Source organism: Nyctereutes procyonoides, unplaced genomic scaffold (assembly GCF_905146905.1).
Source record: "Nyctereutes procyonoides isolate TBG_1078 unplaced genomic scaffold, NYPRO_anot_genome, whole genome shotgun sequence".
NCBI lineage: Eukaryota > Metazoa > Chordata > Mammalia > Carnivora > Canidae > Nyctereutes > Nyctereutes procyonoides.
This window is the reverse complement of record NW_026575047.1, coordinates 32,108,652-32,131,191: the sequence shown is the minus strand read 5'-3', so window position 1 is coordinate 32,131,191 and position 22,540 is coordinate 32,108,652. Positions and strand designations below refer to the sequence as shown.

The window sequence follows — 22,540 nt, the reverse complement described above, 5'->3', positions numbered from 1 at the left end:
TCTTAACTTTGAGGTCCTTATTTTTCAGGTACATTCCGACTTGGGCTCTTACTGTCTGAGCAAAGTCAGGTGTGCATTTAGCATCAAGGTCTGGTGGAGGCAGTCAAGAAACCGCAAGACTCCTCTGCAAGGGCCGCTCCCCTACACACGGACCTGAGCATTTACAAACCCTGGACGGCCCTCCAGTGACTCCCTGGACCAGCCCCAGGCCCGCCGTCAGACAAGAAGGCCCTTTTGTACTTATTTGCTTCCATGATGGCTTCCCTTTCTGTGGGGGCCTGGCTAGGCACAGTGCCTGCCTGCTTGGCCAAACACGAGTCTAGGGGCTTCTACAAGATATTCTGTAGATGTGCTTCATGTAAGTAAAGATTAGCCTCAGTGACAGAGGGGCCTCATCCAATCTGCTGGAGGCCTTACGAGCAAAACCTGAAGCTTCCCAAAGGAGAAATTCTGCCTCAAAGTGTCAGCTCCAGCCTGGGTCTCCAGCCTGCCAGTCTGCCCTACAGATTTCAGAGCTGACGGTGCCCAGAGCGACGCGACCCCATTCCTGAAAATGTGTCCGTGTCTGTGTCTGTGTGCCCACTCCCCTAGTGATCCCCTCCTGGCTCTGTCTCTTCGGAGGGCTTGCTGACAGAGCGTCCTGCCTAAGGAGCAGAATGTCCCTCAGTGTGTGCTGAGGAGCTGGGGCATGACACCCAGGTCATCCTGACCCTCAGTGTGCTCTCTCTGCATCTGGATGTCACCCTTGCCTGGCAAGAGACTGACAGTTTAAGGGAACGGTGATGTCTTCCAGCAAGTGCTGGGCAGGGGTGCGCAGGGAGTGGCCTCAAGATATTTGAGTCTGCCAGGGACAGTCAAGGCTCCTTCCACGCCTGGAAGCTCCTGGAAGCAGACCCTCAAAGGGTAGGTGCCAAATGCAGGAAGGGCCTGGGATCCTCCAATGCATGAGGCCCTCAGGTACCGGGGACTCCTACTCCAGGACAGGGAGCCCTGGATCTCAGGAATAGCATTCAGTCGGGCCCCAGGTGGGTCTCCAGGAAGTCTGTCTGCTGACCCTTGCCCTGCCCATTGGGGTCACAGGTTTCATCTGACCACACTTCTCTGTGACCACACTTCCAGAGCTGCAGAGGACCACCATTCCTCCTCCACGTGTCCCCAGCACTTTCAGAGCACCTACTATGCATTATGGGCACCTATCAGGCACCTTTCACTTTGCCAGGCTAAAGCATCCTGAATGTCCCTGGCCAAGCCTCATAGTGTCCCTCATCATCAGGGGCCCAGCTTGTCCCACTCCACTGCAGGGCCACCACTACACCCACCACCCCATCCCGGCACCCTGGAGGCACGCTAGACATGTCCCTGCCCCTCATCACACTGCACCTTCCATTACCCCTCCTGCCACCCTGACCTCCCAGATGGTGCCCAAATCCCTAATCCACCCACTTCTCACCTCAACACTGCCTGCACCGTAAGATGCCAGCATGTCTTGCCTGGATGACCCAGTTGCCCCCTAACAGCCCCCCTGCATCCACACAGCCAATCCCGGCCTCATAGTACAGCCTCGTTGTTGTTTTGAATTATAAACCTCATCAGGGAGTCCCCTAACTTAAAAGCCATTGTTCTTAAGACTAAAATCCAAGCTGTTTAACACAGCCCAGGGTCCTGTAAGGCCTGGTCCCATTCTTACCCTCACCCTGCTCAAGTATAGCCACCTTAGCCTCCTTAAACTTCTTCCTCAAATAGGCCCTGCTTACTTTGCACACACAGTCTGCTCTTCCCTGGGATGCTCCTTCTGTGTACCTCTCTCACCTTACACACACGCACATATGCACGGGCACACATACACACACAACAGTTATTACACCCAGTTAATTTTTACCCACTTTTAATGGCCAATGTCCCCCCCCCCCCGCCGCCTTTAGAGCCCTCATCTTGGTATATAAGTACATGCACTCATTTGGATTATCAGTTGATTGATTCAGACTGAGTCTGGGAGGGCAGAGCTTGTGCCAGTTTTTGCTCCTCACACATCCCAGGACCCAGCTCAGTGCCTGGCATGTACTCAGCAAATGAATGACAGAGGCAGCGAAGCACTCTGGCAGCAGGAGCAGTCCTCCTTCCAGAGATGCCCTACAGAGGTGTTGGGCTCACTGGCTCTCCACCCAGGTCCATCCTCTCCTCTTGCTGGCCACACAACACACCCAGCCTGCCGTGAGCAAAGCTCTGCCATGTGACTGAGCTCCAGCTAGTGGGGCACCAGCAGAACCACACCTGGCCTTTCAGACCCTCCCAAGTATGGACATGGGACCACCACATAGCCATTTATAAGGATGAGAGGATCCATGTTAACTGGCGTGAAAAATATTCCACTTAAGAGGAAAAAAAGCTGTCATCAGGGTGCCTGGGTGGCTCAGTCGGTTGAGCATCTGCCTTGGGCTCAGGTCATGATCCTGGGTCCTGGGACTGAGTCCTGCTTCGGGCTTCCTGCTGAGTGGGCAGTCTGCTTCTCCCTCTTCCTCTGCCTCTGAGCTCTCTCTCTCTCTCAAATAAATAAATAAAATCTTAAAAAAAAACTGGTATCAAACTGCATAAACAGTGTGAATCTACGTATCAAAAATCAGAGTCAGCTATCTCGGGTATTTGTGCCAACAGAGATTTCCGGAATCCTGTCCAGCACAGCATTAGCAGGAGTTAGGACTCGGGGGGGGGGGGGGGGAATTCCATGTGATGTGAGCATTCCTCTTTGCATTTTTCTGGAGTTCTACAAGAGTTATAAATTGTTTTTATATTAAAAATAAAGCTCTCTCCTCTGAAATGAAAACATCAGGGTCCCTCCTGTCCTGCTGGGATGTGGCCCCTCCCATGCCACTCCTGGCTCACCTCCCAGCTCGGAGCCCCAAAGAATGTAGGACGTGCCCCACTGCTGGTAACATTTACAGCTTGCTGCCCGGCTCGGCTGAGAGGACAGTGATTATGGAGACGCACCCTTGGGTGTGTTCTTGAAGAATGGATGATTAAACCCATTACCCAGACCTCAGAGTTTGCTCAAAGGAAGTATTTATAGACATTAACCACTATTTTGCAGCTCTGATTCTTTTTTTTTTTTTTTTGGCACTTTTCATTCTGTATTTAGCAAAAAGAAAAGGGGATATATCCCAGTCCCAAGAGGGAAACAGCTAGTCCTAACAGGCTCTGGGCCCCAGGGCCGGTGCCGTGCCAGGAGCCCCAGGCATCTTGTTCTGGGCTCAGCTCTCATGATGAGAGCTACCAGCCCACAGGGCCTGGCCCTTTAAAGAACAAAGACACACACCAAATAGGCATCCTCCAGGCTGGGAACATGACCACACAATTAACAAGGACTCCACTCAGCTGAAGACAAAGAGCATGTCCCCTACAGAGAAAGTGGGGATTGATTGTCATACCTGAGCCCCACGTAGAGGCTGCCCAGGACCCTGCCTTCCCTATAGCAGCACCCCCTGAACTGTGCGGCAGCTCTCCCAGATTCCTGTGTGCACACCTACTCTCTGGCCACCTCCACGTGCCAGGAGCTGTGCCTGGAGCTAGGGTCCCAGCAGCTCCCTGCTCCCCTGGATTGCACACCTGCTTCTCAGCTGGCCTTAGCTGCCCCAGCCTCCTTTGACCCCAAAGATGACCTGTGCTTATATCAACAGGTCAGAACTTTTCAAGGATCTTTCCTTTTTCTATGGAGTAAGATCCAAATGTCCTACTAAATGGACAGCCTCCTGAGCGAGGAGCTCCTGTACCATCTGCCTTTGATGGTACATGCCCTGATGTCCTGGATGACGGCAGGATTTGGTGGGTTCCCTGCACAGCCTGACTGTGGCATCTGTGGGCTCGTTGGGCCTTGCTGCCCCCTCATCTCCAGCCTCTGTGCCCCACCTCCCTGCAGGGGGACACTTGCTACCAGGTTCCAGAGCTCTGAGCTGTCCCTTAGCTCCAGGGGTGGGCCTGTAGCCAAGCCTGGCCAGAGGGGCATCACAGTCCCCAACCAAGCTGATTGATTCAGGGCTGGTTAGATTACCCACCCAGCAGTGGAGATAAGGCATGGCCAGGAGGAGAGAAGGAGAGAGGGGGAGAAAGACAGACCAGGCACACTAGATCTCCTCTGTGCCGGCTTTGAGCCTGGGCGAGGTGAGGTAGAAGTCTGTCTATCCATGAGGCTAACACACACAGAGGACATACAGCCAGGAGACGGGGAAAGACACTGATCCTGAGACAGGACCGAGCCACTCCTGTAGAGACCCATCAACCATATGGCTGGTAATCCCCTTTCTGCTTTGGGTCAGGCTCCCATCACTTGCAGCAGAAAGGGTCGACACAGATATGCCTCCGCACAAGGCTGCAGCTGCACCAGCATCCCCATGCCCATCCCCCTCGGGATGCTCTTCCCTGGGCCCTGGGCAAGGAGCCCCGTGACCCACCCAGGAGACAGCAGTATCTTCATTTTAAAGGCATGTAGATTAAGGCCAGTTAGTACTGGAAGTCAGTGCCTCACCAGCATCACCGTGAGGGCTCCCCAGTTGCCCAGGTATATCCTGCAGCCCCCTACCCCCTGAAGCCCCCCACCCCCTGAAGCTCTTCTTCACAGATCCCTTGGCCTGGAGGACCCTTCCAATGCTCTCCCTTCTTTGCTGATTTGAGAGTCCCATCCCTTCTTCCAAGACCAGCTTACTGTTCCTTGCTGAGCAGGGGACATGTCCCTCTATCCACCCCAGTGCTCCCTGCGGGGGCCTCCATCCATCCCATCTCAGGTGGCAGTCCTGTATGGATGCACCCAGCCTCTGCTCAGACCCGAATTCTCCTGGCACCCCTACCATGTTTGCTGGGTGTCCCATGGTTGTGTCTGTGCCCCTCCTGCTCCTTCCTGGGTGGGCAGTCTGGCAGGTCTGGCCTGGCTGGACATGTACTCTGCCTCTCCCCATACCTACATGTGCCTGGTCCTGGGGCATGGTCCTGGGTCTTCAGAGATCTCCAGACCCCACATACCTAGCAAAATGGTCAGTAAAAGGCAGCAAAACATTCAGGACAATGGGGCTCAGGAGGTGAAATCTCTTGGATGGACATTGATGATTTGGTAGGATGATTGTGCGGATTAAAGGTGCATAAATCAAGGCCAGTGGTGACTCATGGAGGCCTGTGGCTCATAGCAAGTGCTCAGCAAAGCCCTTTCAGTCAACAAATATTATCCAAATACCAACTCTGAGCTCATGTCCTGTTGGCCTTTCAAGTCTGCATGTGCTCCCCACAGATCAGCTTATTATTCTAGCTTGGCATGAATGTGGTCAAACTAGAGGCCATGGATCGTGATGGTCTTTTCAACACCAGTCAGGGGTGTTGATGAGCCCCTGGCTTAGGGCAAAGATGAGCCCCTCTGACTTAGTATGGTCATGAAGCCTTTCCTACCCGGATGCAGCAGCAGACAGCAAAGCCGTCCGCAAAGCCCTCTTTGTGGGGGCGCACACCCCTGTTCTTCAGCCTTTGGAACAATGTGGGGCCCTGGCTCTGAGCCTGTTGCAAGAAGACTTGGGGGTGATGCGTGTGGACACTGGGAACAGGTGTCTGCAGATGACCACCCGGCCAGAACCAGCCCCTGCACCAGAGATGCTCTCCTACCTCCAGTCGCGTCCTGTCCACATCTTTGGGCAGTTTCACACGAATTCGATTTGTGACAATGAGGGCGTCATAAGGATAGATCTGTCGGGAGAAGAAAGTATGGGCTCACCCCAGAGAGCAGGCGTGGGCTGGGACCAAAGGCCAATGGAGAGGTACATACTTGCGCGGGCATCTGACATACACATTTCATAGGAAAACACAACAAAAGGAACCTTTAACCTGGGCCGGTGCATCGTGGCGGGAAGAGGTCGGCGTGGCAGCGGGCAGCCCCTCTTACCTTGTATTCTGTAAGACAGAGAGCAGAAGCCACAGGGCGTGGGTTAGACAGTGCGGGAAACTCGTCCCAAAGGTGGAAGCAGGCTCGTCCTGGGGACAACCCTCCCCACCCCCGGCAGCCTGCCCTGGGGCTCCCGTCCTCGGAGAGTGGATTCTCCAGAGAGAAACGGAGAGCAGGAGGCATGGTCAGGAGGCTGGAGGCCAGACTGGGAGCCGGACACAGCTCTGTGCTCCTTGGGCGTGATACTGTCTCCCTGGTGGTCTGGGCTGCCCTGAGAGCGCTGCCTGCCTCAGTTTACCCACCTGTGGAGCAGACATTCCAGGGCAGTTCTGGGGGCATTGCACAGGCTGACAGCCTCGCAGGGTCTGACCCCTTGGGCTCTTACTGTCTTACCTTCTTGACCTAGTTCCTGCTTTTTCGTTACTGAGCTCCGCATGCTAGCTCTTTAAAAGGCCTTTCTGCCAAACTAACAATGTCATGTCAAAAAATAGACCTGTGTGGTTAAAAGGGCCCCTGTGAGCAAGTAGAACCCTCCAGAAAGCAGTACCCCTAGGACCCGGGCCGCAAGCTCTTCCTGGGAGGGAGACCCTGACAAAAGGCCTAGGCGACAGGGGCCAGTCCCCAAACTTCCCAGATGCCACACGACATCCTGACATGCCGGCTCTGAGCCCAGGGACCTGCCACCCCCAGCTGCCCAGCATGAACCAGACAATGAGCACACGCTCCCCACCATTCTTGGGGTGACAGGGATGAGTGAGCACGGTGCCGCGCAGGAGGGGCTCCAAGCCAGCAGAGCCCCCGGTCAGGCACCTGCCATGCGACTGGGATCCCTTCAGTAACACCGGCCTCCAGGCAAGCAACCTTCCTGGTTTGAAGCCCCGGGAGGCCCACACAGCCAGTAGGAGTGGGACGCAGGATGTGACCTGAATTCACTCAACTCGGACCCCAGGGGCTTTTGTTGAAATGCTTCCTTCCTTATTGCCGCGAAATGTAACAGTGGGTGTTTGGGTTGGACTCAGTCCTGGTTCAGGACGGCTATTCCAACACACATCCCTCTCCCCGGGGTGACCAGAGTGACAGACAAATCAGGACGGGGTGGGCCATACTCAAGGATGAAGAGAAGGAAGGGGAGCTCCTGAGACAGGACAGTGGGAGCACCTCAGGTCACATAAGAACGGAGGTACACGGCTCCTCGAGTGGAAACGAGCCCCCGTGCTCCCCACGTTGCACGATGCTCAGAGCCTCCTGCCAGCTGGCCCTGGAGGGGCCCATCTCAGAATGAGGCTTGTGGGAACGTGTAAGTGACCCCTGCCCCAGCCAGAGACCAACAGGGGTCCCCGCGTCTTGTACCTCGCGTGCCCCAGCTGGCATCCGGGTCTGCTCCACAAGGGGCCAGATTGGCATTCTGGAAGAGAAAGAGAGAGGGCGGCAGGAGGCAGGTTGCAGGGCCGTGTGGTCGCGCCTTTGTGCTGCCAGGCCCCAGTGGGAGGAGGGTGGGCACCCCAGAGCCTCTGGCACCTCAGCTCTGGAAGGGCCGTGCTGGGGCACACTTGGGGGGTTTGCTCACATGACTCCTTCTGCCTTCTAGGCCAGCACAGACCCTGCCTGGCCCAGCTTTCCTGCCCGCCTTTTGAGCTGCACCCACATGCCTGCTCTCTGCACCCCACGATCCTCTAGGAGTGTGGCTCAGCTCAGTGTGGAGGCCAGCCCGTGGGGACCTCTGTTCCCCTCCAGCCCCCGTGGGCCCCAGTTGCCCAGGGGGGCCCCACCATACAACCCCTGAACAGAGCCTAGAGTGCCAGGAGCACACCACACAGAGTGGCTGTGCCGGATGATGGCACTCAGGTGGGGAGACTCCGAGGGGACACGGGCCACCATCTCAGGTGCCTGCCTCCCTCGTTCATGGCACTCAGCAGCAGACTGCCATGTCAGTGGGTCTCCACCACCCATGTCAGGAATTCTGTTCACCTGGAAAAATCACCCCATAATCCACTAAGGAGGCTCTGGGCCCCAAAAAGCTGGCGCTGAGCCCCCGTATCTTCACTCCCAGCTCCTGCGGCTGGAGTGTGCACCGCAAGTCAAGCTCTGCCATGGCCCGCAGGCCCCCGGGGCCGCTAGATGAACCGCGTTCCTTCAGGCCCAGCACCTGCTACGGGGTCTGACCCGGACTCGGAGTTCTGGGCCAGCACTTCTGGGATCACGTGCAGTGGTCACATAGTCTGAGGGGACAGTAACGTGTCACCCTGGACTGCGCCACTGGGAAAACGCCACTTCCTTGCAGTAGAGGAGCGACAGGCGAGGAGTGGGCACAGTCTCGGAGAGGGTGCGGGCAGGGGATGAGCCCAAGGAGCCCCCAGCCCAAAGTCCTGCTTCCCAAGCAGGGAAGACGAGGGTGGTGAGTCGGGTGAGCACGTAAGTGGAGGGCTGGAGCCAGTCTCTGTTTAAGTATTTGGTGTTCTGTTCATCACAGATTTTCTTGCATTAACTTGGATTTTAAAAAAACATTGCATTAGAACATTATTTACTTTGATTACTGAGCCATTGAGCAAGGGCCTCACTTGCCTCCCCTAGTCTCAGCCAGGCGTCTTCACCTCCCACCACCCTAAGTCTTACAACCGTCACAGAATATTTCTCCTTAGGGGTTCTCAAGAATAGTTTTTGAGACATCTCAGGACACCCAGAAGCACCCCCTGGTGCACCCGTCTGGTCTGGGAACCTCTTCCTGCATAAGGCAAGACAAACCTGCCCTCCACTTGCCTTCTCCCACCTGGTCCATCGGTGAAGCAGAAGACACATGCCCCCCTCTAGTGTCCACTGCCCTGCATCACAGGCCACTAAAACGCAGGCCACTAGCGCCACCTCGGGCGGTTAGACACTCCCTTTTCTAGCAGTAAAACCAGCTTCCTCTGATCTGCCAGGCTCTCAGCAAGACACAGGCTCCCAGGAGAGAGGGTAGGGCATCCTCCAGGTGGAGGGGGCACTAGATCAGTCCAGAGCAGGGAAAGAGCAGTCTGCCCTTGATCCTCTGAGTGCCTGGGATCTTCAAGACCTTTCTGGTGTGAGGGAGGCTTACAGTCACTCCTTAACAGGTGGGGTGGCCAGGAGACCCCTACAAAGGCAATGCCAACAGGCCCATCCCTGGCTGATTCCCCTACTGTTCTCAACAGAGGCACCAGAGAATTTAAAAACAACTAATTATTAACCTCTCCCATTAGTTTGGAGTTTAGTAGGCACCAGCTAACCTACAGACACTTTCTACAGTCTTCACGGCGAGCCTGCTCACCGTGCGAGGAGCGAGGTGGGCATGATCATCATCATTTTATGGACAAGGCTCAGAGGGGTTAAGCAATGAGCCCAAGATCACACAGCAAATACTCAGAACTGTAAACATTTTAACTCATGTCTTTTACGTCTCAAAAATTATACTGGAATTAATTAGTTAGTAGGAGGAATGAAATTGTGGCCACTCATGGCCCATTGTTACGGGCTTAGCAGCTACCAGGGTGGAAGGAAGAAGGGGTAGGGACTTGCCTTTATAACAATTACTCTTGTGGGAGCCACACGATAGAGCTTATGGGGTTTCACATGTTTTCTGTTATCTGTCTTCACAATGATCTTAAGAGGTAAGGATAATTTCTTTTAAGACGCTAAGTAGAGACTCAGGAAACGTAAGAGACTTGTCTGAAGACCTACACCCAGCTGGTGGCAGAGCTGGGATTTGAACTCGGGGCTTGCTGCAGCACTGCTCTTTCCCAGCATTACCATTGGAAAACATTACACTTCTTTAAGATTTTCCTTGCACATAGGTTAAGCATTTTGAAAATGCTTTTTGGACACATGGAAAATCTGATTCAAAAGATATAGATTTTTCTCATATACCGAGTAGAGGGTTTGCTGTTTGCACTATTCACTTGCTCCATACATTTTTTATTATTTCTTTGTTCACTAGATCCACACGTCTGATTTCAAATGTCATATTCAAATCGCCTACCATCCTGTATTTCATAAGAGTCTCTGGCACTGCCTCCCTGCTTGGCGCGCTTAAATGTTCGAATGCTACGCCTGCTTGATAACACGCACCATCACCGACTAGTGTGATGCTATTATTATATATGGTATATATATGCTATGCTATTATGTATTATGCTATTACATATTGTGATATTATAATCTGACAGCCTCTGTCCTCCAACAGGAGAACTCAGTCTGTTCATATGTGCCATCAGGGTTTCTCTGTCGATGACCAGTGGTTGTTCCCTTAAGACACGGGGGGCACATGTTGGGAGCCGCGCCCTCCCATCCACAGGCTCGCCTGCAGCAGGTGGCTACTGCCCTATTTATTCCACAGACAGGAGAGCATCACCCATGAGTAGGCTCTGTGGCAGGCTGGTTGTCAGGACATTTTAATGAGCTCTAGGATACAGACTGGTGGCCCCTGTGACAGACCCCTCTCGAAGCAAGAACCAGAAGCCTCTGTCTCCCCCAATGAACCGATTTCCTTCCTTCCATCGGGTGAGAACTACACAGCCAGTCACGTTTGCCTCTTTACCCTGGCTACCAGGAAGCTCGGAGCTAAGCTTCAATGGCTTTGCTCATACAATGTTCTTTTGTTCTGATATATAATTTCTCTTATAGCTTCCTCCTCTGCTCCTTTGTGATTTGGTGTTTGTGGGCTTTTGGTCTCAATGAGCCTGAGCTTTTTATTCCACGCCACCTAGAATCCTTTCTGGAAGTAGACACAAATCAAAAGCAACCTAACGAGTGGCTTGTGAGCACTGTAGGCCACAGACAGTGGTGGGTGCCCACGTCCAGATGCTGAGTGTGGCTGGTCATGATCTGGCCCTCCCATTGGGAAATAGGCATAAAATTACATAAAAGTCTTAGAAAGACTGAAAAAAAAAAAAAAAACAGGAAAGAACCTTCACAGGGAAAAAGAAGCCCAAAACGAAGTTGCCAATACTATTTAGCAATCTCTCACACAAGCAACATGAAAAGCTAAAAATCCTCACACGAGGATGCATTCTGCCTTTAACTCCCCCAGCATCTGCAGGACACACGGGCTTCCCACCCTGGAGGCCAGCAGGAGAAACATTCACCGAGGCTCAGCTCTAGATTCTATAAAGCTCAAGTCTCTGCTCTCACTAGTCCTGGGAGAGGGAGTGAAGACCACATCCATGCTGGAGGGTCTGGGTCAGCTGTTCCCAGCTCTTTTGGGGGCAGAGCTCATGCAGGCCATGGCCTTCTCTGCAGGTGCTGGGGGCATCGATCCAAGTCATTCTAGCACGAACCAGGGAGGACAGCTCCCCAGAGGCAGAGCATTTCTCCCTCAATTGTCTTCCACATGTTGAGGAAAAGTCCCCAAACATGGCTCAAGGGCTGGTCCAGTCTGTGACTGCTGCCCTCATAGGCCCCTGAGTCACGGAACGGGTTCCAGGTGTGCAGAGAACATTCTGGATGGTTTCCCCACCCCCCTTAGGACCGTAACCCTGAATCCAGGGATTTACATCTCCTGGTGCTGTGGGGGTCCTGTGGATGTCCTCCTGCCCCCCGTCCTGTGCTGACCCTGCCATCCACAGAAGATGAAGGGTGCAGAAATCCTTAGGAAAAAATCGAGAGAAGCATGCGGCATGCGCACCCTGACTCAGACCGTTCCAGACGAGGAAGTGCAGTTAGTGTGGAGGAGGAGGCCTGCTAGAGTCAAATCATGCAGAGGGGCCGGGGCCCAGGACAGACACAACAGCAGGTCGGACAGGGCCGGAGGAAGACAAGGAAGGCCAAGAAAAGGCCTCTATCAGCCCTGTTCCCAGATGTGTCCCTGTGGCTGGGCCCCCGGATGCAAGATGTGCCCTGGGGGCTGGAGGAGGCTGCTCCCAACGTTACACACTTACTGCCCAGACCACTGTAGTGCAACACACAGGGAGCACCACTTCTGAGCGCCTTCTCCAGGGAAGGCCCCAGTTTTTGACAAATGTCCTCAGACAGGGCAGAGGCTGCCTGGGAGGGGGTGTCCTGGGGCCGTGTGTGTAGCGGGGAGACAGGCCCTGGTGCTATCACGCCCACCCTGCCCCAGGGGTCCTCACTGAAGATAGTGAAGCTCTGGGAACAGCAACAAAAATGAGCCCAGCCCCTCCATGGGGACAAGTCATGCGCCAAATGATCTGGGTTCACATTCCAATGTCCCAGATTGGGAAAACAGGACTGGGAAGTCCAACCAGCCCTTAGCTGGGAGCAGCCAGAGAAAGCCAGCTACAGAGTGTGGGATCCAGGAATAATTATAGTGCAAGTGGCAGCATGAGGGGCGACAGTAATAGTCACAGGTGGTAAGACAGCGATTGTGGTGACAGTCATGAGGGCGGTAACAGGGAGGGGCCGATGCACTCCAGGAGACAGGTGGACCCGTGGCTCATGTGCCTCATGAACTAGCTGCTCCTTTAAGCCCCTTATTAGGCCCTGGGTCACAGAAGAAGGTCGTGGGTCAGGAGGCCTCGGGGGGTCTGCATACTCCCTGTGCCCCATCTCTCCCTCCCCCCACTGAGGTCTCCTTGGGGGCTGGGGGCTGGGGTTAGACAGGAGGGAGCGGGGCCTCGGTTCCGGTCTGGCCCTGGTCTGCAGAGGCAGCAGCACGGCCCCCAGGCGGGGCAGCAGGCAGGGGCAGTGGGCGAGCAGGGTCCCCGGGCCCCTCCTTCCAGCTGTGTGGGTAAGAAGCTGTGGGCACCACACTCAGGCTCACGGCAGGTGACGGTTAGTATACCGCGAGCCAGGGAGGGGTCGAGTACCTACCCGGTGGTCCAAGCCATTCTTTCCGTGTCCTGGGAGAGGGTCAGATTTGGAATAGGGGAATCCTGAAACAGACACAGCACAGCTCTGTCACACACGCACACGGGCTCGGCGGGCAGGGGAGGAAGGGCTCGGCCCCGGCCGGAGGGGCCCCTGAAGATCACGCCCTTGCCACAGTCAGGACCTCTGTCCCCAGAATGCTGGCTGAGGAAGAAGCTGGCCAGGGCGGGATGTCCCCGAGCCCGCTCATGACACCAGGAACACCATGGCACCCTCTTGCCAACCCTGGCCCGGGTGGGCACCTGTGTTCTCCGACAGCCTCGGGCCTTGGTATCATCTGTCACCCAGGCTGAGCTCCGCATCTGGCAGACCCAGAGAGCTGGGGACATTGTCAGAAAGGGGCCTCGTGTGGGGGTAGGGCTGTGCCATCCTGTGCCAGAGGTGGGACATGGGGGCCCGGCACCAACCAAAGGTGGCCTGGAAACTTTTCTTTTTTAAATGATCCTGAGATATTTGCCATTGAGTGATTTTACATTAAAATCCTAATTTACAACTTCGTTTGAAATAAAAAAAAGGGCTGGTCTGAGACCATAGTAACCCCACAGCTGATCCAGCTCTATCGCTCATGTCTCTGGCTGTCCTGCGTGTGCCCTGCGTTTGAGATCTCCCAGTTAGCCTCTGCAGTGTGTCTGGAGAGAGAGGCTCAGGAGGAGGAGATGTGGCAGGGCCTAGCCCCCTAAAGAGGCAGGACCCCTCCTACCCTGGGGGAATCACCTTTAGGAGGCCTGGCCTGGGTCCCTGGCACCCAGCAGCTCGGCAACAACACACAGGGCCAAATGCCAGCTCCCACCGCAGCCACCAGGCTGCTTATCAGGGCGCAGAGGGGTGGAGCACATCTCTGGGTGTTCACAAGGCCGTGTGTGTTCATGGGACAAAGGACGAAGGACCAGGCCTCCAAAGATGAGGTGGGGGCCATGCACAGAACTGCTCACCCACCCATTCCAGGGGGCCTTGCTTCTGAGCAAAGGATGCTCAGCCAGATGCCTTTCACCTCCAAGAGGGCTCACGAACTCTGCGAGGACGGAGAAAAGCCTGCAGGCGATGCCTCAGGCGGGGGAACCTATCCCGGGCATGTGTTTGCCCCCACATGCCCCATGGGAAGGTGCTGGATGTGGGTGAGAAAGGCATTTTGCCACATTAAAGTCAAAAGTCAGGGTTCAAGCTTCTTTTACCAAGGCATTCTCTTGCCGCATGAGATTTTATGTAAACTCTGACATACAAAAGAAAGGGGATGTGGCGATGGACACAGAAGAGCAGCGTGGGGCCAGCTCTGCCGTGCCTCTGCCCCTGTTCCTCCCTGCCTCCCCCACACCTCCCATTCTGCAGAAGGGGAATTGAGGCCCAGAGTCGGGGGGCCTGCCCAAGGTCACCCAGCCCTGGGATGCAAGATCAGGCCCCCTGACTCACAGCCCTGGGGTCCCTCCTAATTTACACTCAGAGCCAGGCATACTTGGGGAAATGAGGCCATGGGGTTGATCTGAGGGACCCTCCACTGAGACACGGGAGTGCCTGACCAGGCAAAGATGCTAGAGCAGTGATTCTCAAAGTGAGGTCCCTGACTAGCAGCATCAGGCACGCCTGAAACTGGTTAGAGAGGCAAATTCACAGGGCCCACCCCAGCCCAGATTTCCGGGGCTGGGGTCCAGCGAGCTGTGGTAGTACGAGCCCTCCAGGGCATTTGGATGGACTCTAAGGTTTGGGCACCACGGCTTTAGGGTCCCGAGAACAGCAGTGCCCTCACCTCCATCCTTCACCTGGAGGCACCACTGTCACAGGGCCCTGTGCTCAGGATGCCACCTGTGGGTCTCCGCATCTGACCACATCGCAAGAAGTGCAGAGACCCTACTCCCCTGAGGTTACTTTGTTCTCCTGACTTTCTAACAATTGTCCTGGGTGTCTCCTCTTCACCTACCTCGAGCGCCCATATCACATCATGTTACAAATTCTGCTGCAAGCATCAAGCAGGATTTCAGAACCTCGTGAAGAGAATATTCCATGGTATTTGCCCCACATTTTTACCTATTCCAATGTTCTCTCTCCTCTGAAGCCCCATGTCTTCTCACACCATTTCCTTTCTGCTTGGATGACTTCTGCCCACAATTCTTCAAACAACACCTACCAGTGAAAAACACTTAGTCTTCCTTTGAGAATTTCTTCATTCCCCATTCATTCCTGAGGGAGAGGCTCCCCCAGTGTAGAATTCACGTGGACAGCAACCGTCCCTCGGCACGTGGAAGGCATGCCCTTCCTGGCCCCATGGTTTCTGATGAGAAATCTGCTGCCTCCAGGTTGGCTGTCCCCCAGGGAGTCCGTCTTCTGTTGCAGTGGCTTTCAGGATCTGCCACCCTCTGTCTTCAGACTGTAGCAGTTCAGTTATCATCCTAACTGGTTTTGGAGTGCATCCCTTTGGACTTGTCCTATTGAGATTCTCATGGTTTTTCAAATCTGTAGGTTTATGTCTTTTGCCACATTTGGCAAATGTTCAGCCATCTTTTTAGATACTTTTTCCCACCCACTCTCTCCTCTCCTTCCAGGACTCTAACGTTACAGATCCTGTCCCATGGACCTCTGAAGCTCCATTCATTTTTTTCCTGCTGTTTTCTCTTTGGCGTTCAGACTGGGTCATTTCTGCTGCTCCATCTATGAGATCACAGACTCTCCTTTTCCGTATTCTGCTACACTGTTTCTGAATCCATCTGGTGAATTTTTTATTTTGGTTGTTTTATCTTTCAGTTCTATAGTTTCCATGTGACTCTCTTTTTTGCAGATAACATCTATTTCTTTGGTGAGAATTTCCTTTATTTTCAGTTGTTTCCAGAGAATTTGAACTTGTTTGCTGAAGCATTTTTCTAGTAGCTGCTCTTAATGGCCTTGTCCAGGAAACCTGACATCCAGTTATGGTCACTGTTCTGTCACTTGTCTTTGCTAATCCAAATTGTTACCTTCATGGCTCTTGGTGTAGGGAGTAGTCCTCTATTGTCCCCTGGACATTGTGGACATATCATCAGGGGACACCGAATCCTGGTAGAGCCTGCTATTGAAGCAACTGCCACCCTGCTGGGGTTTGGCATGTGGGGCCTGGCTTGTCATGGCCTGTGGTTCTGAGGATAAGCTGGTTTTCAGAATGCTTGTCAAAGTGCTCTTCTGGTCTGCCAAGTCAGGCTGGTATTACCAGGACTGTCCATGGGGTGAAACCTGCTTTCCTGGTTGCTCTGTGCTCTAAGGTAGGGGTGGGAGACACCTGCTATGGTGGAGAGGGTCTCCCAGGCACACCTTCCAGGCTAACTTGTGCCTTCCTGCTTCAGATCTACAGGTGTGGCCCAGGGAGGAAGATGCCTACAGGTCACCTGGTGCCACTGCACGGGAGGTGGGAGACGTGAGTCCTGTGTTTTTCCTCAAGTCCTGGGGTCCCTGGCCACCTGCTTCTTCTTTCCACCCTTGAGATTTCTGCAATATGTCTGCTGTATTTTTTTTGTGGGGGGGAGTTGGTTCTACTTAGTGGGGATAAGCAGGGAGAGAGGAGGCTCCACTATCTCCTCACCAGGCTGCCATGTAGCCTTGGCCTCTCTGGGGCTGGGATGAGCCATCAACAGATTTTAGAAGTTCCAGTGACCCATGTGGAGCTGAGGTTGAGAGGCATGGCTTAAAAAGTCCCTCCACACATTCAGAGACTTTACCTGCCCCTCATGGGCCTACCTATGCATGACACAGAATCTCCTTTTACAGGTAAGGAAGCCAAGGCCCAGGGAGAATAAATGGCCCCTATGAGGTCAACCTCTGCTCATGAAGAGGAAAACATGAGAGCCTAGGACTCCTGGCATTAGGAATCAGTGATCCCACCTGCACCAGCAGCTCTGCATCCCTGTGGGTTTGCAGGTGTGGGGGTCTTCTGGGCACCTGCATATCAGATAGCATCAGGTGGCCTCGAGAGGGTGTGCATTAGGAAGAAGGTGTGCATTGGAAAGAACCTGGGATGAGGCGGCAGCTGGCTAACAATGAGTATCATCAGCCCTGTAAGTGCTGGACACCCAGCCATCCCTGTGCCATGCTCAGTGCAAACAGGCTCCCCTGCCACCTCCTCTCAAAAGCACATCTGTGGCAGCCTTGCACTTGGCATTCTTCTAGGACCACTCTCAGAACCCTGGGCACAATCTCCTTGTGTCTGTACCTCTTCTGAGCTGGCTCGTCAGAGGTTAGAGTATCTGCTGGACGTGTAAGGAGAGGGCCATTGGGGGTAGACAACCACTCCAAATGCAGCTGGAGATAATCAGCTTGTCACCACCTCTAGGGATGCTCTGATCAGCAAGGCACTTCCCTGGGCAGATCTTTGTCAGTTTTGCCAGGGCCATGACTGGTTTTCCACCAATGCCTGGGTAGGACATCTCCACGGTCTCATACAGGTTTGGGTCCAGGAGGGGCTGGAACTTGCCTTCAGCCCCAAGTGACTGTGAATAGGAGGCCCTAGGATGAGCCAAGCTCCAGGCTTCCGGGAGTAAGCAAGAGGGGGCCACTGAAGGCTCACCCCAAACAGGCCTGTGGACTTGACCATGCTCTGCTGTGGCATCCTCCAAGGCTCAGGTGATGGGATGCTGGAGTGCTCACATGTGAGCTCCAAAGTCCAGATGCTTCCTGCCAGGAGGACTGAATCATCTCCATTTTTGCAGATGAGGCCATTTTATGCACAGACAAGTTTGCTCTTATGCCCAAAGTCACACAGCAAGTGACAAGCTGGGATTCGAGCCCAAGTGGACCAGCACTCAGATCCAGCACTCTCTGCTGACCCGTCCTGTGGTCTCATGGACAATGTTGCTGCTTGTGTCAGCAGCAACCACCATCATCCCCTCCACCCCAGTAGAAGCAATGTCATCCCATGAAGGGAGAATGGTGCTGCTCCAGGAAAGCCCAGCTCACCCAGTGCTCTGTCGAGCACTCACTGAGAAGCTGCCACATGCAAATGAGGGAGGCATGGGGCATCCTCCCTGGACCCTGCTCCCCAGGGGCTAACAGTCCACGGAGGAGAAGGGACAGGGAAGGTTATAGATAAAGAGTCCCTCACCCCGGGTTGGGGGAGGGGAGAGAGCATCCAGCTGGATAGGGGTGTCTCAAGACCCCAAGGCAGACAAGGGGAGCAAAGGGGGTCCTGAAACACTGGCTCCTTTCCATGAGCATCCAATTGCCTGTGGCTTGTGCCCCTGCCCACAAATCAGGTCATATCCTCTCTAGTCCCAGAGGGCAATCCTGCTGGAAACAGGGGCCACAGGGAATTTTGCTAAAAGCAGAGTCTTCATCCAAACCCCATCAAATGGTGGTAGGCCTTGCCCATGGGTGCCCTGCTCTCGCAGCTGGGGGTGGTCTCTACAATGAAGAGCCAACAGTGTTCTCTGGGCAAGGGTCCCCTCCTGATGTCTGCAGTGCCCCCTGCTTTCTCTGGGGGCTGGCCAGCAGCAGGGGCAGAGAGCAGTCTGTCCATCTACCTTGAGGCCACACCCTCCCTAGCACCCCCTGTACCAGGTGACCTAAACACCTGCTGGATGCCAGGTGGCTGTCCCTCCACCCTGCCCCAAGCCCCTAGCCCTGGCTCTCTCAATCCCTGGTAGCTCCCCTGGGTCCCCTCCTGCCCCAACACGACATAGCACCTTGCCCACCTGCTTCCCCACCAGCTCACTCTGTCTCTCCCCCTTTCTTCCAGTGTTTGGAGGAGACAGGAAATGGGAGAAGGACCACCCCACCTGAACTGGGAGTGAACCCGAAGAATCACACCTTCTTTGGGCCTCAGAGCCTTTGAAGAAAGTAATGCAAGCTCAGGAACCTGCTTATCAGGCAAGAAGTCCCGGGTTTCAGGTTATGCATTTGCATCTGGGAGCTGAGGACCCACAGGGACTCTGCTCCCAGCCCATCCGTCCACCTCCGGGCAGCTCAGCCTGGACGTCCAGGCTTCTGACTCCACATGAAGAACCACCTTGTTCTTTCCTTATCTCTGCATAAAGGCGCCTCCATCTACCTGAGCCAGAACTACCCCCATGCCATTCCTGATTCTGTCCCTCATGTGCACACCTAACGCTCACACGTGGTCCTGCCATTCAGACCACTCAAGGTGCCTCTCTGCTGCTTACATGGACACCCCAACCCCTTGTGCTGGGCCAGCAGCCTCCAGTTTGTCCTCTGTGAAGTGGCCCAACCTTGTTTTAAATATGTACAACAGACTGCCTCACCTCCCTGCTCACAGCCCTACATTGCGGACCCATTTCCTAGCAGACACGGCAGCTTCCCAGCATCCTACATGGACCAGCTCAGCTAGTCCCTCCTCTGCCACCCCACTGACTTCCTATTTCCCAAATGGCCACCCTGCCTCTTGCCTTGGCATGCTTGTACGTGCTGTTTGTGCTGTTTAGAACACCCCCCACCCAGCACCCAGCAGGATTCCCACTCCTAGGACATTCCCCCAAGATCCTCCTCCCCCCAGGGCAACCCCTCAGGACACTCTCCTCATAGGACCCTCTCCCCGAGGATACTCCTCTGAGACACCCCTTTAAGATACCTCTCCCTAGCACAGCCCCCCAGGACACCTTCCCCATAGGAACCCCCCGGGACATGCGCCTAGGACAACTCCCAAGTCACTGTCCCCCAATCTGGATGATGGCAATCCCCTCATATAGTCTTTCATGCCCCCACTCAGGGCTACCAAAACCTCCATCAGACGAGGTCAGGGCTCTGCGGGGATCCCTCCAGGATCACGTCTCTATTTGCATGCTAGGCTGGAGTCCTCCCCAGGTGACTAAGTCCTCCGTGGCCCTGCACTTCACCCCTACTGCATAGCCCCCTTGCTGTCCCACAAACCCACCAGGCTTCCCGCAAGCACCCTCACTGTTGGAGCCTACATCCCCTTTGAGTCTTGCTCAGATATGGGCTTCCCCACCCCGAGTGCCCCAGCTCCTCCTGGCCTCCTTACCTGCACAGCACTGATGCACACTTTGTAACATTGTTCTGGTCTCAGTCCCCTCCCCACTAGCATGCCGGCTCCTGGGGCCAGGAGTGTCGTCCATGTGGGCCTCTCCTCTACTCCCAGCACCCACCACAGTGCTGGAATACAGCAGGTGCTCAGGAAGTATTTGTGGAAGGCTAGGCCTCGTCCTGCCTGTCATAAACAAGGAGGTGGCACTGGTGTGCTTCAGTCCTGACGTTTGTGGATTCTATCCCTGGGGCCACGGGCACACCTAGGCCAGGCACGCTGCTGTCCACGGGGCATTCTCACCACGAGATCGGCATGCAGCAAATCATGGTGCCTCATTCTCTGGCTTGTGGACTAGGAAATGCGGGAATGAGTGTTGTTACCACTTCAGAGGAATGACAGGTGACAGGAGAAAGGCCAATTTCTGACCGAGCCTCTAGCCCGCTTCTCTCCGGTTCACAGAAATCTCACGCCCGGTGGGTTGCTGGGAGGGAGCCCGGCCCCAGACCAGGGCCCCGGCAGCGGTGGGCAGCAGGTGAAGACAAGCATGTCTCATCAAACACAGGACCCCACAGGGCAGGACACACAGAAGGTGACACAAAAGCCAAAGCCATGGGACCACCATCTGTGCTGCCTCAGGCTCCCTCCTCCAATCTGCTCATGTGCTGGGGCCTCAGGAGGGACCTGCATCTTCAGAAATGCTGGGTTCTCTTTCTAGGGGTCACTGAGTCCCCTGGGTGGGGTCCCCAGACCTCTGTGCCTTTGTCTTATGGGAGAGGAGGCCTACGTCACCTTGTGTTCTTCTGAGGACGATGAGTGTCATCCTGTAAGGCTCAAGACCCTCTTCATATAACAAAAACTCAACACCATCCCCTCCCTGTGTGGAAATCAGGTTCACTGGTAGCACAGCATACCACACACACTGTCCAGGTGAGGCAGGAGGTGTAGAATAAAGGAAAATACAAGTAACTATAATACAACATGGACTTCACTGAGGCCCTCTTTGGCGGAGGTGGCAGTGCCCGAAAGACGAGTGTCTTGTCACCACTGCTGCTCAGTCATCTGCATCTCTGCTGGGGAACGGGGCCTGGGCCACACTCACCTCTGCCTCTCTGCTGCCTAGCATCATGTCCAGCACATAGTAGGTGCTCAATAAATGTTTGGTGGAGGGATGGATGAATGACTGAATGATGAGTTCAGTGTTGGGTGAGATGTGCTGATGGTGTCATGAGTGGGATGAGTTGTGCCCCCGCTCCATTAGCCCACGGAGGCCCCGGGCGGGTGGTGGCGGGATATGCACGTGTGCTTGCTCCCGTTGGCGTCTCTGCCTCTCTTAGCTCCCTGCGTGCTTCTTCGGGGCAGGGGCTGCTCTTGTCTTCTCGGTGTCCCCCTTGGCGCCCCACACAGCGTCTGGCACAGAGTGGGTGCTCAATAAATACCCGTTGAATTTAATGCATCTCAATTCAACAAACATTTATTGAGCGTCCACTGTGTTGAGTGTCACAATCCTACCTTCCTTGGGCGCGCTACAGATGGATGTCCCAGGGATGCGGGTGGGCGTGCCTTGCTGTGTGCAAATGCTCTGTGCAATCACAGTTCTTTCCAAATGGAACTGGTGTCAAGGGAATCGCTTTGGGAGCTACTTGGGGGGAGTCAAAGGAGCCCCGAGAAAGGAGGGGACATCCCCCTCAGGTTATGAGTGCTGCCCATCCTGCCCCAATTTCTCAACAGGCTAGCACATAGCAAGGCACGCTTGATGTAGGCATAACCAGTAGCCTGCGTCCTGGCTGCTATTCCCACGCACATCAGGAAACAAGGCAACGTCTTCAGGATGGAAGTAAAGGCACAGTTGTAGCAGTTGCACAGTGGGTTTCTCACTCAGAGGAACCGGCATCAGAACACCGTAGAAAGCGAAGGAATGACAGAACCATCATAATCATCTTAAGCAAGCATCAGTGAAGGGGAAGGCCATGTGCACACACATGTACACCCACACGCATACAGGCATGCACACACATATATATGTATACCCACACGCATACACACGCATATACATGCATACATATACACACGTTTCTACTTTGGAGAAGATTCCTTTGGAGGAATCTCCCCAGTTAAAGCATGGATTCTGACACAGGTGCGGTACTTCCCGCAGGCCAGGTGCAGCGCTTCCTACAGGCCAGGTGCACCCTGAAGAGGAAGCACCAGTGTCCCCACCTGTGGTTGCCCTAGCTGCTAGTGATGAGAAGACAACAGTGATGGGCAGAGGACGAGCTGAAACAAGACCTTGCAGGTGTGTGACTGGCCAGTCAAAACAGTGCACACAGCCTGTGGTCCCCATGGGGAAGGGGTATCCTCCCACCTATGAGACTCCTGGGACAGCCCTGGGGCACCCTGTCCCAGCATGTGCGGGCAAGGAGGCAGTGCACCAGGGTGAAGGCAACACGCAAAGGTGACAGGGAGGGTGAGCGGCACAGGGAGGCCCCCTCCTGGGCAGGCTTCTCCCAGTGTGGTGCCCCCTCCTCCCTCAGATGGGCTGCAAACAGAAGTGGGGATATCTGCGTCAGCAGGAGGTGGGGGCCTAGCACCACCCAGCAAGGGGAGGATAGGAAGCCATAAAAGGCCACCCTCAGGTCCCCAGACACTGGCTTCCTGAGAGCTCCTGGGCCTCGTGGGTCACACCATGACACCCCACAGGTGCAGAAGGGCGGCCGGGGTGCTGTGGGGCCAGCGCAACAGGAGCCCATCACCTTCCAATACAACTGCCAGTAGGAGAAAGGGAACACAGAGCAACAAGGCCCATGGTCTAGGCCGGTGGCCCAGGGCCCGTGTGCAAGTCCTAT

General features: G+C 54.8%; 1 protein-coding gene across 18 annotated transcripts in view; it reads right to left on the bottom strand.

Moving 5' to 3' along the window:
* ABLIM2 (actin binding LIM protein family member 2) overlaps positions 1-22,540 on the bottom strand; it is a 141,430-nt gene that overhangs the window by 7,456 nt on the left and 111,434 nt on the right. For 13 of the 18 annotated variants that reach the window (XM_055326106.1, XM_055326104.1, XM_055326105.1 and 10 more), the window contains 2 exons: positions 7,262-7,316; positions 5,635-5,919 (listed from right to left, as the gene is read on the bottom strand). In XM_055326106.1, coding sequence (XP_055182081.1) covers positions 5,670-5,919; positions 7,262-7,316 — 305 coding nt within the window. In that variant the 3' untranslated portion in view covers positions 5,635-5,669. Of the gene's footprint in view, positions 1-5,634; positions 5,920-7,261; positions 7,317-12,691; positions 12,754-22,540 lie in introns of those variants that run through there. The other 5 variants (XM_055326114.1, XM_055326115.1, XM_055326116.1 and 2 more) reach the window with 3 other exon arrangements.